We start from the raw sequence: 17,153 nt of genomic DNA on the forward strand, positions 1-17,153 counted from the left end.
CTCATGCACTTCCAGTTTTATGGCCTTAGAGGAAACTGATTTGGTACCCTGATCTAGCTTGCAGCTACATTCCAGAATACTTACCAGCAACTTCAAGTCATTGTCCAAAGGGCTCTAGACTGAAGGGGAGACTTTTAAAAATAACCTTTCCATTATAAAAATTCTAATAAAGTATTTCTTACCAGTACTTTTCAGACACTAATTTCAAGGGGTAATTAGCATTTTCATTGTTGAATAATCAAGTGAATATTAGTATTGTTTTAAAGGGTACCCCAAGAAGACTTTTCCTTTCAGGTAAGAGGTCTAAGTGAACGCACCTGTGCTCCGTGAGAACATTCACTGCAGATGGGTGATTGGCACAATATGAAAGGTACAAGGTTTTCATTTGTGGCATCAGATTTAAAAAGCAGCCTCCAACTCTCTGCTGAGCTTCAGGCAACCTGGAGACATGCAACACAAAGGAAATAATCCTAAATTTTACAGACAGAAGGAAAATTGCTAAGTAACAAAAAGATTATTTTGAGCAAGAAAGACCTCCTTGTGTATCACCTCTATGAAAGCAAAATATCCAAATCCAAGAATATTTCTGTTCAAAGTAGGCATATAGTAGGGAGAAGTACCTACCTTGAAAGCTGCTCTGCTATAAAACAGTGAACTAAACCCAACCTTTCCTCCAGCATCCAGATGCCAGAACCTGTGCACAGCAGAGCTACAAACGCCCAAGTCCAGGCTTCTTTGGGCCATGAGGAAAATACTAGTAGATGTCATGAAGTCTCACATTTTGCATGAAACAAGGAGAATTATAAAATTTGGCTATTTGGTTAGTACGGTTTTCTACCAAAGTAGCATCAAGATATGCACACACATAAAAAATACAAAAGCCACCTTTTCCTTCAGGTGAAGACTGGACATTGAGCACATCTATCAATCGCTCTCCTTCCCAAATCCACACTATAATAACAGATGACAGTTGCCTCGATTCTTTATAAGGCATCAACTCACAAGAACAAAAAGAGCCGAAACTTTGGAAGAACCAACTTTGGAAGCTGAAAAGCATATGATGAGCAGTCATAACTGGGCAGGCAAATCCAACTCCAAGACCACACCTGAGCCCCCTGCAGTTGGGCTGCCCTTCGGCGGTGGGCCCACAAACATAACTGGGTAAAGGTCTGTGAGGCAGCAAGACATTATCTTTGTGGACCAGAAGGTCACTGTTTGAGCATACCAGCAGGGATCCTTTAAAACAGGGAGCGTGAAAGGACACTGACCAACCCTCCCTCACCCAAGTCTCCTTTGTCACCAGAACCCCAAAGCACAGACAGGAAGGATTGCAACCTTCAAACCAGGAAACCAAAGATGCCTTCTCTTCTCCTGAGGGAATCGGACCCAGAGAAAAATCAGGCATAAATAGTAACAGCAAGGGTTCTCCAACAAAACAGTCAACAAGTTACAACCCATGGTCAGCACTTCCTCTCAAAGAGTTTAGGGCATCAATCTTAATTATAAGAAGACGAAGAAATATGACCAAACATTTTTGAAAAAAAAATCTAATGAGAACAACAAAGGACAAAAGGTGGGAGTCTATGAAGGGGTGGGTGGGGGTGGGGAACATTATAGTTAGTCTGCAGGGAGCAGGAAGATATTCAAAAGAATTGTAATTAATCCTGAAAGAAAGAATACAAGATCTATAAAAAAGAAAAAGGATGCTTTTGTGGATGAAAAAAAAAGGGGGAGGGGATTCTATGGAAAGTAACCTCACAGGGTGATCTGATTATAAATTCCTAACTGGGCAGGTCATGGTGGGTAGTCACGCCCCAAGCATATATATTTTTAGTAATGTTTCATCTTTTCTTATTTAAAATATGTTTTTATTGATTTTTGGACAGAGGAAGGGAGAGGGATAAAGAGATAGAAACATCGATGAGAGAGAAACATCATCGATTAGCTTCCTCCTGCATGCCCCATACTGGGGATCGAGCCCACAAACAGGCATGTGCCCTGACCGGGAATTGAACGGTCGACCTCTTGGTTCATGAGTCGACGCTCAACCACTGAATCACACAGGCCTCATCTTTTTTTAACTATCCTGTAATCTAATCCCCATCTTGCTTTCTCCCATCTCCATGTAATCTTCCTTAGCTCCTCCTTAATTTCAAATGCACAAAAAGAAACTGCAAATTATTATCTGTCTGTTGACAGGTGTGTCCTCCGTTTGGCTCAAATAAATTTTTATAAAAATTCTCTACAGGTTTGGATGTTCTTACACTGCTACCTTGAAAATAAGAACGTTCAGGACAAAAGTAAAGGAGCATGTGAAAATTAAAATGAAAGAGCAATTGAAAAGGTCAAGGGAAATCTGGAAAATAAAGCTCTCAAATCTCCCAGATTAATGGGAAAGAGAAGATTAAAAGACCAGGACAAGCAGTTCCATGTTAGAATAAAAATTCCAGATACAGAAAACAAACAAAATAAACAGAAGTAAATCAAAGAAATTACAAAATTATAAAATTCGGCAGATGGAAAGAACCCAAAGGGCCAGCAGGAGGGATGCAAAATGACCCAAACCCAATATATGCATCAGCATCAAAGTTCAGGATTCTAGAAACAAAGACACTAAAGGCTTTGAGGGAGAAACACAAGTTTCAAACAAAAGAATCAGGAATTAGAATGGCCTGGGACTTCTCAACAACACTGAACCTTAAACAGCGGATGGAAATAACTTCCAACAATTCTACCTCCATGCATCGTAATTAGTATGAACATGAACTAACTATCTCTATGCACTCTTTCCTCAGGACAGTCCTAGCAAATGAGAGACTGCAGCAACAAGCGAGGAAAACACCAGCGTCCAACACAGAGGAGGTGAAAAGCAGCAGGATGATAATCGAGGGAGACCCTGAGACCAGACAGCATGGCTAGAGGCTCCAGAGTGACTTCTAGAATATAACATTAATAAGTACCTAGTGCACATGAATATATTGAAAGAAATGAACATAAGCCATGAATAAATTAGCGGTAGGTATAGAAAAAAGCAAGCAAACAAAAAATGAAGGCAATTATCACCATTACTATCATGCGTAAAAGGCACAGTAATTCCATCAACAGCATTTACGTAATGCAATAACCAGGCTTATTGGGGTTTTACTATTTAGTTCATTTATCCTTATCTGAAGTCAACGTAAACTAGCATCTGAACTGCTAGCAGACTCTTTTCCAAGTGTGAACTCCTAAGTGAGGGTTTTAATAGCCTTCAGGAATTAGCCACAGTTCTATCTGTAATATAAATAATCACTGACCTAACAAATAAACTTCGACTATTTATTCAGACACTGGGAACAGATTAAAAAGAGTAAGAAATCTTCTCTACCTTAAAAGTGACTGCAATCTTTTTGGGTAAAATGAAACAAATACAAAAATAAAAGAAATATAAGACAGCCGATGATGCCTCAAATTTATGACACAAACTGCTGCCAGCCCACAGAGGAGGAAAGCACACACCCTCCAGGAGAAGGCAAAAAGGCCAGCCAGCATCCTTTTCAAATCACCCAAAGACCAGTCATCACACACAGCAAGGATGCTGCACCAGAAGATACATCGGACCACCTGCTTTCTACCAGGATCCAGACACCTAAGACACACCTATTTTCAAACTACTACACACTGGCATTTGAGCAGGTGATGTTCCTACTCAGGAACAAAGTGAAATAGGAAACCCTGGCTTCTAGAATGGAGAGCTCTAGCAGGGAACCCCAACTGCTGAGCTGAGGGGGTTGAAGGTAACTGCAATGAAAGGATGACAAAGTTTTATGAACAAGGGAAGAACATTGTTAGAGATGTGCACATGAAAACGATTAAATTATTAAGACTGCATAATATTGCTCAGTGCTGTGCCATATATTGTTATGATTTCACTTCCAACCTTATCCAACACCATAGCCATTGATACATTCAAAGGAGAACGCACCTAAAATCTAGGCCAATGGATTTTCATTTCTTATATTTCATCAATTAAAATTAAGTTAGTATGGCTTACATATGAACAATTACTTCATTATACAAGGTTTTCTTTCTTTGGCCCCACTGAGCCTGGCCCTAGAGTTTTATGATCTCACTCAACCTAATTTCGCAAGAATTCACTATACTCACCACTACCTTTTCTCCCCTGGCATGCTGCTAATAATGTGGTAGACCCCCTTGGAGGAGGAACAAGAGGGCCAGAGAATAGCCTCATTCGACTCCCCTATAAGCCCTTGCATGACCACTCCCTTAAGCATTAAGCCCCCAGGATAATGAGGTTCTGACTGCATCAAATAATCTTAGGAACAAAGTCTCTGGTCTGTTGACCACAGAGGCAGTTTTCGTCCAACTAAAGATAACATCTAGGCCTCAGAATATCTAGTCCTCGGCTGTATTTCAGCTTCAGGCCCAGGAAAGCAGCAAAATCAGAGGAAGCAACAAACACCATGGCTGACATAAGGACCAGCTGCAAGAAGTAATGATCCCTAGTGCCAACCCATCAGTAGAGCTCATGACCCTGAAAGAACATACCTGGAAAGCTGATGAATATTCTACTGAGGTCCTCTCAAGACCTCCCCTAAAATTGCTGTCTTTGGAAAACAGCTAAAACCCCTTAAGACAAAGGACCCAGTACAAGCTCTCCCTCTCTCTTGAGCAGGCCCATCCTTCCCCACTCCCCTTTGTTCCCTCAAAGCACATACCTTTGCTTTCTTTCTCCTAAGCTCCATTCTTTAGCCTCTGTATCTTGTTCCATGAGTCCATGCAGCCCAGCGGCTCACTTCTTCCTCCTCTGTGACTTTCTATATAACCCATTTGAGTTCTTGGCTCTCAATTCTTTCTTAGTCAGACTCAAGGACCACGGTCTAACATCTGGTGCTATTCACCATTATCTTTCCTATGCCACCGTGAACTTCTGTTTTTAAATCTATACTGTGAGGACAGTAATATCTGCCCTATTTCACAAGGTTTACATGAGGCTCGCAAGAGGTATTGCCAATGGACTGCATAAATATTAATTTAGTCTGCATTACCTATGCCAGTGGGAGGAGAAGCAAATATTTACTTCCATTTTGTACACAACAGGGCTGACCTCTTGCAAAAAAAAACCCACACTGCTGCCAAATGACCTTCATTTACCAAAAGGAACACTACCTTAGTTATGATCATGTAAATAATGTAATTTTATGTAAACCAAAAATGTTGCAAACAGTTACAACAAAAAATGTCAATTTCTGTTTGAGAGCCAGGATTTGGTTACTGACATTCAGAGCTTTCCTCGCCACACCTTCCAATATGAAGTTCCTCTATGAAACCTTGAAGCCAAAGTTGAGAGAGCAAACCTACTTTCTGCATGGCAAACCGTTACCAATTTAAAGAGCTCCTGGCACCCAGGGCAGGCCACTTCCAAGAATGAAAAAGACACATACAAAAAGCTGGAAGGAAAAGCAGATACCAACCAAGAGAAAAAGTTTTCTGGTCCTTCCAGTGGCTACAAAAATAAAGATAATACAAAAATAAAATGTGTTACCTTTCTTCATCAGCCCACAAATAAATAAGCATAAATATCACCTGGTGGATTAAAATCTCAAAACTTTTCATGTACATTATGACTTTAAGTCATCCAACACCCAGCAAGCATTAATAAATATCCTTTAATGCCTCATGTTAACAAAGAACATAAAATAGTCACACAGAAAAAATCTCATGTCTGATCATTCAGAATACACCTGTCCCTTACCCCCGAAAAAATAAAATCTTGGAAAAGTGACAAAACCAAGCCTTTAATAAGCCTTTAATACCTCCAAACATCACATTATGTATGCAGTACTTTACAACTTCTCAGCTTCCTGATGGCCAGGAACACATGCTGGAAGAAGACACTGGGAAGACTTGGCTTTCAAGGGTGTGTGCACACACGCCTTCCCATGTAGCGCATGGCGGGATGTAAGGAACTAAGCCATTGGTGCCTTCCACACTCTTTCACAAGCCATCCTCATCTTTTCAGAGGTTATTCATCCCCTATTTTTACCTACCACCTTAAAAAATCATCACTCACATGAAATCCTTCTCCTTTCTCTGACTAGTCAGCATATCCCTCCTTTCTGAGATGACTACTGTAAAATTTAGATAATCTAAAATGCAGCTTTAAGTATAAAAGGTAATATACCTAAAAAATTTCAAATAATCTAGTTTCCATCTTTGAAAATGCAAATTCTCAAATTATGATAAACTTGTTCCTTTAAATACCATTTATACCAATCTGAATTTTGTAAATTTTAGCATCTTACTTACTTGGTGCATTCTTCTAAAGACTGTACAAGCATTTGCTGGAAAGAACATATTTCTTCTAGATTTCCCATTAAATATGAAGTGTTTGCTGAACTTAACCTAGAGCCAAGAAAAATAACAGTAAAAATATGTAAACAGTTTTACTTATATTCCTCTCCTCTCCCATCCTGATGCCTGATTAAAGTCTTAACCTAATAAACAAATTGTCTATGTCTAAAGCAAACTGGTACACTAAATTCTGTGCCAGGATTTCACCCTCTATTTTCTGAAAATATAGGTGACGACTATTCTACAATTAACACAATTTATCATCTAACTTACTTCTCACTGGTCTGCAATGGCCGTAGATAGGTTGAAAGCACAGTCTGAAGTTCTTTAGAGTATTCATTTTCTGTTTCCAAAATATTCTGTAGCACCTACAATAAATGATTAATAAATATTACTTGACATTAAGATTTCTAATTTTCTGAAAGTTCATCACCATTGTTCAATTCACATTGTTGCTTCTATATAATACTAATGTGTTTAATATCATTGATCCCTATGATTATCAACTAAATCCACATAATTACTATTACCATGGCTATACCACGGATTTAATCTTACTGCCAGGCACACCTGACACAGGTATACCTAGAATGAATTCCTTCATCAGTAAGTAATGCCAAGTCTATAGATAAAAAGGAGAAACCACTGATAATCACACAAGCACAGATGCATGAGTGAATCCCTAAGCACTGTCGCACGAAAGAAGCCATTCACAAAAAGCACATCCCGCCTATTCCATTTATAATAAGTCAAAGAACAGGCAAAACTCATCTACACTGGCAGAAATCAAAAGGGGGGAGGGGAAGTATAACAAGGGGGAGAGGGACATGACATAAATTACTGGGGTAATGGACCTGTGCTATATTGTGATTTGGGTAGTTGTTATATAGGCATATACACTTGTCAAAGCTCACTGAACTGTACCCTTAAAATCTATGCATTTTGATATATAAAGTATATTCCAACCAAAAAAATATATAAAGTTTATTCTTTAGATAGCTCTAGGAAATCTAAATTAATTTCTGGGAACTAAAGACCTTCACATATCATCCTACATATATTTATTAAATATTAAAGATCTACAGTATAAAACCACCTTTAAATAGCCAGTACAGCAGTGATTCTCAACCTTTCAAATGCCGCGACCCTTTAATAACAGTTCCTCATGTTGTGGTGACGACCAACCATAAAATTATTTTCGTTGCTACTTCATAACTGTAATTTTGCTACTGTTAATGAATCGTAATGTAAATATCTGTGTTTTCCGATGGTCTAAGGCTCTACAGCAACGGTTCTCAACCTGTGGGTCATGACCCACAGGTTAAGAACCGCTAGCAGGGTCGCCTAAGACAGTGGTCGGCAAACTCATTAGTCAACAGAGCGGCAAACCGTAGCTCATGAGCCGCATGTGGCTCACGAGCCGCAGTTTGCCGACCACTGGCCTAAGACCATCGGAAAACACAGATATTTACATTACGATTCATAACAGTAGCAAAATTACAGTTATGAAGTAGCAACGAAAATAATTTTATGGTTGAGGGTCACCACAACATGAGGAACTGTATTAAAGGGTCGTGGCATTAGAAAGGTTGAGAACCACTGCAGTATAGGCATACCTTGTTTTATTGCACTTCTCTTTATTGCAAGTCACAGGTGTGTTTATTTAACAAACTGAAGGCAAGACCCTCCTCCACCAGTAAAAACATTAGGACTTACTATTGTAATACTTGCTTTATTGTGATGGTCTGGAACTGAACTCAAAATAATCTCTGAGGTATGCCTGTACTTTAAAGATAGCAGATTAATTATAAATCAAATTTTAAATTAAAATGTCTCCTGGTACCCTATATTAGTGTAGCAAATTTAGCCAAAAATCACTTACTAGTAACTCCTAAAAACTGAGATATAAATAAAAAGTGCAAAACAGCTGAACTGAAGCATGAGGCTCTCTTCAATAGTAATCACCAAAAGCAAAGGCTCCTCATTGGACAAGAGGAGAAGACGCCCAGGTCTGCAAGTGGAGCCGGGATGTGCAGGCAGGCCTGAGACTAATTACTAATGTTTACTATCTATATTCTTGGCACTAAGCAGGGTACTCTACAGTCTGAAGTTCTTTAGAATATCACAAAACCTTTTCCTTTTACAGAGGAAAAATGGAAGTGTAGAGAGATTAAGTAACTTATCCAAAATCAAACAGCTAGTGAAGAGCAGAGCCAGAATGTGAGCCTAGATCTCTCTGATAGGACACTGCCCACCACTGCCTTCCCCAGCTATCAGACTAAGGGCAGGAGTGAGGGCTACTATGGGCCCTGACATGAGTAAAGAAAGTGAAATCCCTTCCTCAACTATCTTTTTATCCCCAGCATCTTCTTTAATCGGGAAATCATATTACATGTATTTTCTGAGGATCTATTACATGCACTAACATGTGTTATGTCTTCTAAAACTAACAAATGATCCTAAATTAATGATACCACACACAAAAAATTTACAGAATATGAAGCTTTGAAACACACTCAGTTTTCTCCCCCTGGTTTTTCATAATAAAAATATATGTCTAAACATTTAAGAAAAAAGTAATCTTTATGCTAAAAACTTAAGATTATAGCATTAATAAATCAATCCATTAATAACTGGATTATTATTCTGTTCACTACTGTTTTCCTGTGTACTCTGAGGAGGGACTACAGTCACTCATGAGTAAATGCAAACCTGATTAAATAACTTACATACTACACTATTTAATTTGAAGAGAATCAGAGGCTCTTTCACTGTGACACTGAACACTGGTTTCGCCCCTGAATGGGTCTATTCATGGAAGACTGGTGGAGTGAGCCAGAGGGAGGAGGGGCCACTCCAGAGTTCATTCCTTTGTGGGGGAATCTGGGTGCTGATCCTATGATTATAATGTCTTTCTTCGAAGAAATACTCATTAGACACAAATGTCAAAGCACTAGTGGACTGAGAACACAGTGTGCACCAGCCACTGCATCATCAGAGAATTATACTTAAACCTGATCTTATCCTTCAAAAATAATGTGAATAAGCCAAGTATAATGGGTCACTGAACTGAAAATAAAAATGTCACAGTTATGTACAACAAAAAGTTCTTTTTCAATGTTAAAACAAAGGTTAAGTACAAATATCAGGAATTATTAGCAACATGGGTTGAATATTGAAAAACTAAAATTCTATTTTATAAAACATAGAACAGTTCCCAGGTGACATACAAGGAAAACTGTGGGAGAAAACAAGAGTGGAAGAATAAAATGGCATTTCCTCAATGGTAGTATTAAGCAGAGCAGACAGCTGTAAAAGCTTCCAAAATTATCTAGTATCAAAAACACTCCTCTGCCAAAAGGCTACACCTATTAAGACAGTTCAGTTGGTTCATTTCTGTTACTTGTCATAAACATTATCTTCAAATAAGTGTTAAAGACAAGTTCTATAATACTGCCATCCAAACAATCCAAGTTACACTTAGCTTTTCCACCAACGCAGGACCAAGACTTGGCTGACTGCGTCATGTTGACGCTGAGTGTCCACTCTGCCAGGAGGCCACGCGCCCCTCCTCCCTAAGCTCATCAGCACATCTGTGTACTCCAGCCATCACCTTTCTTCCCCTTCTTGACTTCTGCACACTCTGGCTGCTGCAGGACCCCATGAGACCTAGCAAACAGGTTGCCAAAGCACCACCACACGAAGGCAGGATACCAGCGAACGCGTGCAGTTTTCACAGAAAGAGCAGTCTTTACTCCACAGCCGTGAAGAACAACCCAGCCTGAGCTCAGCCAGCATGAGCTGTCCCTGAGGCATAAGGCGTGGAGAACCACGTCCAGTCAAACAATGGTGCCACACAGAAGGAGGACACCAGGCACGCCACACAGACAATCCCTGAACTATCAGCCATTACAGCAAAGCAAAACAAAGGACGCCTGATTTCAGTAACTTGCAGACACACAGAAACTCATTATTACCACCATTAGTGGAGCACTTAGTATCACTGATTTTACAAACGAGTTACAACTTTCATTGCAAATCTTTAGGTATCAGATGTTTTATTTTATATGACACTGATAGTCCTTTAAAAATGAATAAATGATCTACATGTAAGAAAAAATAAATAACATTAGGTAATTTAAGATGTGATCCTGATAAAAAATATTATCAACATAAACTAAAGCTGAATTGCAAAAACATAAACCTGTTTCATAAGCACAATGGGAAGAACTAAAGAATGGCACAACTGTTCTAACCCCTCTCCCATCCACCTAGTCACTCCCTCCCCACACAAGGAAAAATAATCACTGCATGTTCTCTTTCAACCCAGTCTATTTAAACTGTATTTAGTACTTAAATATTCAAACAGTAAATTTATAAGACAAGACCTGAACCGCAAATAAACTATCAGCCTCTAGGGAAAGGAGAGGAAGGAAGGGAAGGGCAGTGCTGCTAGAGGAAGCAATTCCTATAGCTCCTCCCGGCTCCACAAATCCAGAGGCCAAAGGAATACAGAGGAGCATCCCACTCCTACATCCACGGGCAATTACTGATTTAATGCAGTTTGTTGATCTCTGTGTGTTCTTAATACTTAGTAACATTTACTCTCGAAGAGTTCGGAGGTGCCCATAAAATGTTTTATGTTACTGTACCTATTGAAAGAAGTTAGGTTATTATATTATGTTATATTTCTAAATTTGAGGGTTCACAAGGTCTTGGGATGTATTTCTTCCAAACCCTAAAGGCTTACTAATATAAAAGGTACAGCAAAAGTGCAAGTTCACAATGACATACTGTCACCATAGAAATCTGGCCTTAGCAAGCAAGCTGATGTGCATGACCACACCCTCATGTGTGAAGAGCTGGCCTTGGGAGCCTGGCAAACCTGGGCACAAATCCTGGCTCTGCTACCCTACCTGGTACTGTACTTGTCTATGGGTCTATCTCCTTTTTTTATAAAAAGGGATTTCTTTCACAAGAGTGTCACCTCCCTGACTTAGGGTAGAAAGGAATCTTATAAACTACCTAGTATAGCCTTCCAACCCAAACCTGGAATCCTATTTGGAGTTACTTCTTACCTAACTCTTAGTCAGGAGGTCATTATTTTATAAGACAGCCTTTTCCATGGTTAAATAACTCAATTTTTCCTTCATTCATTGAGCAAATGCTTAGCTCCTACTCTGTGCCAGACTACTGCTACCACCTGAAAACTTTCATGTAGATCCTGACCTATATAAAACACAGAAAATATTTTTAAAAAATGGGAGCAAACTTTGTCAAAGACGTCAGCAGGCCTCTCACTGTCGAAAATGTGGGTGGGATATAAGAAGGGAGGGCAATAGCTCTCTAGGAAAGCCTGATTACTCACTGACCAGACACTGAGAACAGACTGATTTCAAAGCTTTCAAATTCAAAAATAAAGGTAACAGTGGTACCCAGGGCACATGAGATAATAGACTTTATCATACACAAGCCAGGGCAGAGACATCAGATGTCAAAGAGTTGAAAGCAATCTTGGTAAAGATGGAGAGAAGCCAAGGGACAAGTAAAAGATAACAGCAGCAAATTAAGGCTGAGGTTAGACTGCTCCATGTACACATACAATGTCAGGTCAGAGGCTTGGTGTTCTCCCAGGCCCAGTACTCAGAAGTTTCAGGCAACTAAAGGAGCAAAGGGGAAAAGATGGGTGTACTATTTCTCTGGAGCACAGAAAAGGTCCTGGAAATTTGCCACAGCATTTTATGAAAGATGCACGTCTATTTTGTACATTTATTAAAATTAGTGATTGCTACCTATTATACCATATTTATAAGTTTCAAATGCAAAAGCTGCCCTGGCTTTTTATGATATTTGGCATGAATGTAAAGAGAACTGTTTGCTTTTCCCATACACAGTTTTTAAGTCACAGTGTTCATTCAATAAATCCTGGAAAATAAAACCACAATGTATCACTGAACGTGTAAGGTCATAAGAACCTGTAATTTCCCAGATCAACATATTTAAGAGACTTTGTTCTCTAATGACTGAGGAAACTCCTGATTCCTTACAAGAGGTGACTCAAGACCTCTCCCTCTCTAGAGGTGGGCATCAAGCTTCTACAACAGCAGTGTTCTCTCTCATCTCTATCAGGAAAAGTGTCTATTACCATCCTGCAGGTGCAGTTTATGATCTTTTATTGTCAAAATCCATCAATTTCAGTTGGCAGGTGTGGTGTGGCTCAGTTGGTTGAACATTGTCCCCTGAACTAAAAGGTCACCGGTTCGATTCTAAGTCAGGGCACATGCTCAGGTTACAGGCTAGATCCCTGGTCAGGGTGCGTGCAGGAGACAGCCAATCAATGTTTCTCTCTCTCCCCCCTTCTCCCTTCCTCTCTGAAAAATAAAAATAAAAATAACGTTTAAAAAATACCCTGGTATTTTTTTAAAAAATCCATCAGTCTCAGGCATGTCACAAACGTTTTCTTTAATTATATATGATCCTGTTGTCCTTGACTACGGCTCTCCGAGGCAATCCTTACTAGTAAATGGAAGGCCTGTTGGCAAACAGAATGGTATGGTGACCTCAATGATGCCTAAAATCCCAAATGGTCCTAAATAGTCTACCCAATACTAGGTGTACCAGTTAATAATGCGGATTTTTTTCAATAGATGGAGTTACACATATGTTGATAAGTAGCCCTGCGCATGAATCTGTGCACCAGTAGCTCTCTGTGGGCCTGGCCGCTCCGCACCCGCTGCCCAGAGGCTCTCCGCGGCCCAGAGACCCATCCGTGGCCGGGCGCAGAACGCTTGCCTCGTTGCCACGGCTGCTCACGCTGCCCACTCTCAGAGGCAGCCCCCCCAGGACTGGGGGACTCCGGCGGGGCTGAGAGGACTGGGCACCACCATCTTTGTGACGGAGTGATGGTTAATTTGCATATTTCCCTTTTATTAGATAGGATATATGCGATTTGATATGTATGCTATTTTGTTGTATTGACAACAAGCTTCAAAACTTCATATGTCAGCCCTAACTGGTTTGGCTCAGTGGATAGAGCATCGGCCTGCGGACTAAAGGGTCCCAGGTTCGATTCCGGTCAAGGGCATGTACCTGGGTTGCGGGCACATCCCCAGTAGGGGGCGTGCAGGAGGCAGCTGATCGATGTCTCTCTCTCATTGATGTTTCTAACTTTCTATCCCTCTCTCTTCCTCTCTGTAAAAAATCAATAAAATATATTAAAAAAAAAAAACTTCATATGTCAAATTTGCTGAAGGTGTTAACATCATAGATATTTTTACGCTTAAAAATGTAGAATTTCATGCCAAAAAAAAGAGCATTTGCGGGAAGTTTTAATTCATTACTTTATTTTGACGAAAAGTGCCGCTAAATACTTTGGGAAGCTTATGGTGAACATTCTCCATCTCAAGATACTTGTGAACACTGGTTTAAACACTTAAAAAGTGATGATTTCGAAGTGAAAGACAAAGAACATCCAGGTCAACCAAAAAAGTTTGAAGACCAACAATTACAAGCATTATTGGATGAAGATGCGCGTCAAACTCAAAATCAACTTGCAGAAACATTAAATGTGGCTCAGCAAACAATTTCCGATTGTTTACAAGCAATGGGAAAGATTTTAAAGGAAGAAAAATGGGTGCCACATCAACTGAACAAAAGACAAACGGAAAACCGAAAAGTTAGTAAAATGTTGTTTCAACGGCACGAAGAAAGTCTTTTTTGCATCGAATAGTGACTGGCGATGAAAAGTGGATTTTGAGAATCCCAAACGCACAAAATCATAGGTTGATCCTCCAGGTCAACCATCAACATCGACTGCAAGGCCAAATCGTTTCGGAAAGAAGACAATGCTCTGCGTTTGGTGGGATCAGAAAGGTGTGGTGTATTATGAGCTTCTAAAACCAGGTGAAACTGTTAATACTGATCACTACCGACAACAAATAATCAATTTGAACCATGCTTTGATCATAAAATGACCAGAATGTGCCAGAAGACACGGCAAAGTAATCAACTTTGGTATTTTCCTGTATGTTTCCACTCACTGTTTTTAAGTTCTAAAAAGCTTCCGCCCACCCCAGCCCTGCTCCAATGCATTATCAACTAACCACATACAGACACACTGGCAAAGAATGAAAGCATGGTTCAGCACCATCTTCAAGCAATCTTTGACTAAATACTGAACTCTGGTGAATACTAGAAAAACCAAGCTTAAAATGTAAAAATTAATGGTTATTTGCACACAAGCACTATGATATCACAACCGTTAATCTGAAAATTGAAATGACCTCTAAATGACTAATGAGTAGCATATACAGCTTGTACAGACTGGACAAAGGGATAATTCCTGGCTAGATCAGGACAGTGTGGGAGAGCAAGAGATTTCATCAAGATACTCAGAAGAGTGCACCATTTAAAACTTATAAACTGTTTATTTCTGAAACTTTTCTTGTAGTATTTTCAGACCTCAGTTGGCCATGGTTAACTGAAACTGTGGAAAGTGAAACCTCTGAAAAGAAGAGACTACTTTAGACTCTAATAGAAAATAAGTAGCTCCCTCTTTAGAATATCACTGTGGATTATGATTGCATTATACCCTATATGAAGCCCTTCCCAGAACAGAAACAAAAGTCTCATTTAAGAATACAAGAGGAAAAGGAAGCTCCAACAGTTGAAAGTCAAGCTTTCCTACTAAGAAACTGTGAAAAATCATAAAAATACTTTTTTTTTTTTTTTTTTGCTATGGGCCCAAAACCACATATATAACACATCATATACTAAAAAACAAAGAAGATAGTGGAATCACATTCCAGGAACAAACATCCAACAGGCACAGGAGTAAGGAGGATATGGAGAGCTAAGCATAACCAAGAAAGGAAGGTAGCCCTCAGAATCGGGCAGAATACAGGATGTGCTGAGGAGTCCAATGTTCTGAAAGTTGGCAGAGTTGAGATGGAAGTCAGAGTCCAGATGAAACAGACGATTGGTGAAAAGAAACCAGAGAAGTACAGGGGAGACTCAAATGCAGGATTTCTCAGGAAAAGAAGATCTGGAGTTGACCAATACAAGGAAAATAAGCCAGAGATTGCTGGTGGCAGGCATTTAGGGGCTTCATGCGCAGAACCCAGTGAATGAGAAGTATTAAAGTGAACTGATGAAAGAGGAGGCAATGAGATGGACACAGAAGGTGAGAAAAACCATTAGCTGTATTCATGCATCAGAACGTATGCTGACAAGGGAGAAATTTCTGCTATTTCTATTCACTGCTATAAGTCCAATGCCTTTAACAGGGCCTGACAAAGAGTAGGCTCCTAATAATAATTTGTTAAATGAATGAATTTTCCTCAAGCCCAACTTGTTCTGTAAGATTTGGGGGCAAATGGAAAGTAAATGCTTAGAAAGCTGAATATGCACTCACAGCAAAGACTGTGGCAATAGGTCAGTGTAGTAGAACTGACCCATATTTAAATATGTTGTAATTGCCCTGACCGGTGTGGCTCAGCTGGTTGGCTCATCCATCGTCAGGTACACTGAAAGGTCTCGGGTTTGAGTCCCCATCAGGGCACATACCTAGGTTTCAGGTTCCAGCCCCAGTTGGGGCATGTACAAGAGGCAACAGATCAGTGTTTCTCTTTCTCCCCCTTCCTCTCTCTCTCAAATCAATAAAAACATATCCTCAGGTGAAGATTTTAAAAATCTGTCACAATTTGTCATCATTTTTTTTATTTTTTAACTAGAGGCCCAGTGCATGAAATTTGTGCACTGGTAGGGTCCCTAGCAGCTGCCAGCCGGGGCCTCCCTCCTTTTTCCCCAACCACCTGCCACCACCCACCACCAGGAGCCTCCCTCCCTTCCCCCAGCCAACCCTGCCCCCGGTCAAATTCCCAGACGACCTCCCAGTAGAGGGAACAATTTGCATACTATGCTTTCATTATATAGGACTTGCACGAAATTTGTGCACTGGGGGAGGGGGGTCCCTCAGCCCAGCCTGCCCCGTCTCACATACTGGGAGCCCTCAGGGGATGTCCATGGGGAACGGGCGTAAGCCGCAGTCTGGCCTCCCTTTGTGGGAGGCAACCAGGCTGATCAGGGGAAGGCACCAGCCCCATCACCCTGCTGCTGCAGCCACTGCCAGTCACCGTAGCCACCAAGGTGTTTTCATCAACACAGACTTCAGTCCCTTCACCATGAAAAAATGACAACTTTCTTTAGGCATTTTCAAGATGTGTCTTTCATAGGATATGACATTTCTTTCTTTCTTTCTTTTTTTATCCTCACCTGAGGATATGTTTCCATTGATTTTTAGAGAATATGGAAGAGAAAGGGAAAGACAGAGAAAAATATCAAAGTGAGAGGAACACTTTGATTGGTTGCCTCCTGCATGAGCCCTGACCTGGGCCCCGGCCAGGGAGGAGTCTGAAACTTAGGTGCATGCCCTTGATCAGAATCGAACCCAGACCCTGCAGTGGGCAGGCCTAGGCATTATCCACTGAGCCAAACCGGCTAGGGCAGGATATGACATTTCTTAGCCCTCCAGCAGTGGACCTTCGTTTTTTTCTCCAGGAGTGTGGTGGAAAAACCCTAGATCACCTTTTTGGATTCTTATACCCAAGTTACTAAGAATATTACTAGTGGCATACAGGGAGCTTAGCCAATGAGCAGTCAGAAAAGGTGTTTCCTCTGTAGTTCACACCAATTGCCAATCACCTCTGATCGCCGGCTCCGCCCCTGCCAAGGCCTAAAGCCTCGGGGCCTGGGCAGGGGCCCCCCAGCTCCCTCCAATCACCAGCTCCGCCCCTGCCCAG

At 40.6% G+C, this 17,153-nt stretch overlaps 1 protein-coding gene across 7 annotated transcripts in view; it reads right to left on the reverse strand.

The window, feature by feature from the left end:
• ARHGEF7 (Rho guanine nucleotide exchange factor 7) overlaps nucleotides 1–17,153 on the reverse strand; it is a 138,959-nt gene that overhangs the window by 38,223 nt on the left and 83,583 nt on the right. For all 7 annotated transcript variants that reach the window (XM_080662672.1, XM_080662671.1, XM_080662670.1 and 4 more), the window contains 3 exons: nucleotides 6,628–6,722; nucleotides 6,310–6,405; nucleotides 318–440 (listed from right to left, as the gene is read on the reverse strand). In XM_080662672.1, coding sequence (XP_080518798.1) covers nucleotides 318–440; nucleotides 6,310–6,405; nucleotides 6,628–6,722 — 314 coding nt within the window. The remainder of the gene's footprint in view (nucleotides 1–317; nucleotides 441–6,309; nucleotides 6,406–6,627; nucleotides 6,723–17,153) is intronic.

The sequence above is a fragment of the Plecotus auritus genome (assembly GCF_963455305.1).
Source record: "Plecotus auritus genome assembly, chromosome: 3".
In the NCBI taxonomy this organism is placed as follows: domain Eukaryota; kingdom Metazoa; phylum Chordata; class Mammalia; order Chiroptera; family Vespertilionidae; genus Plecotus; species Plecotus auritus.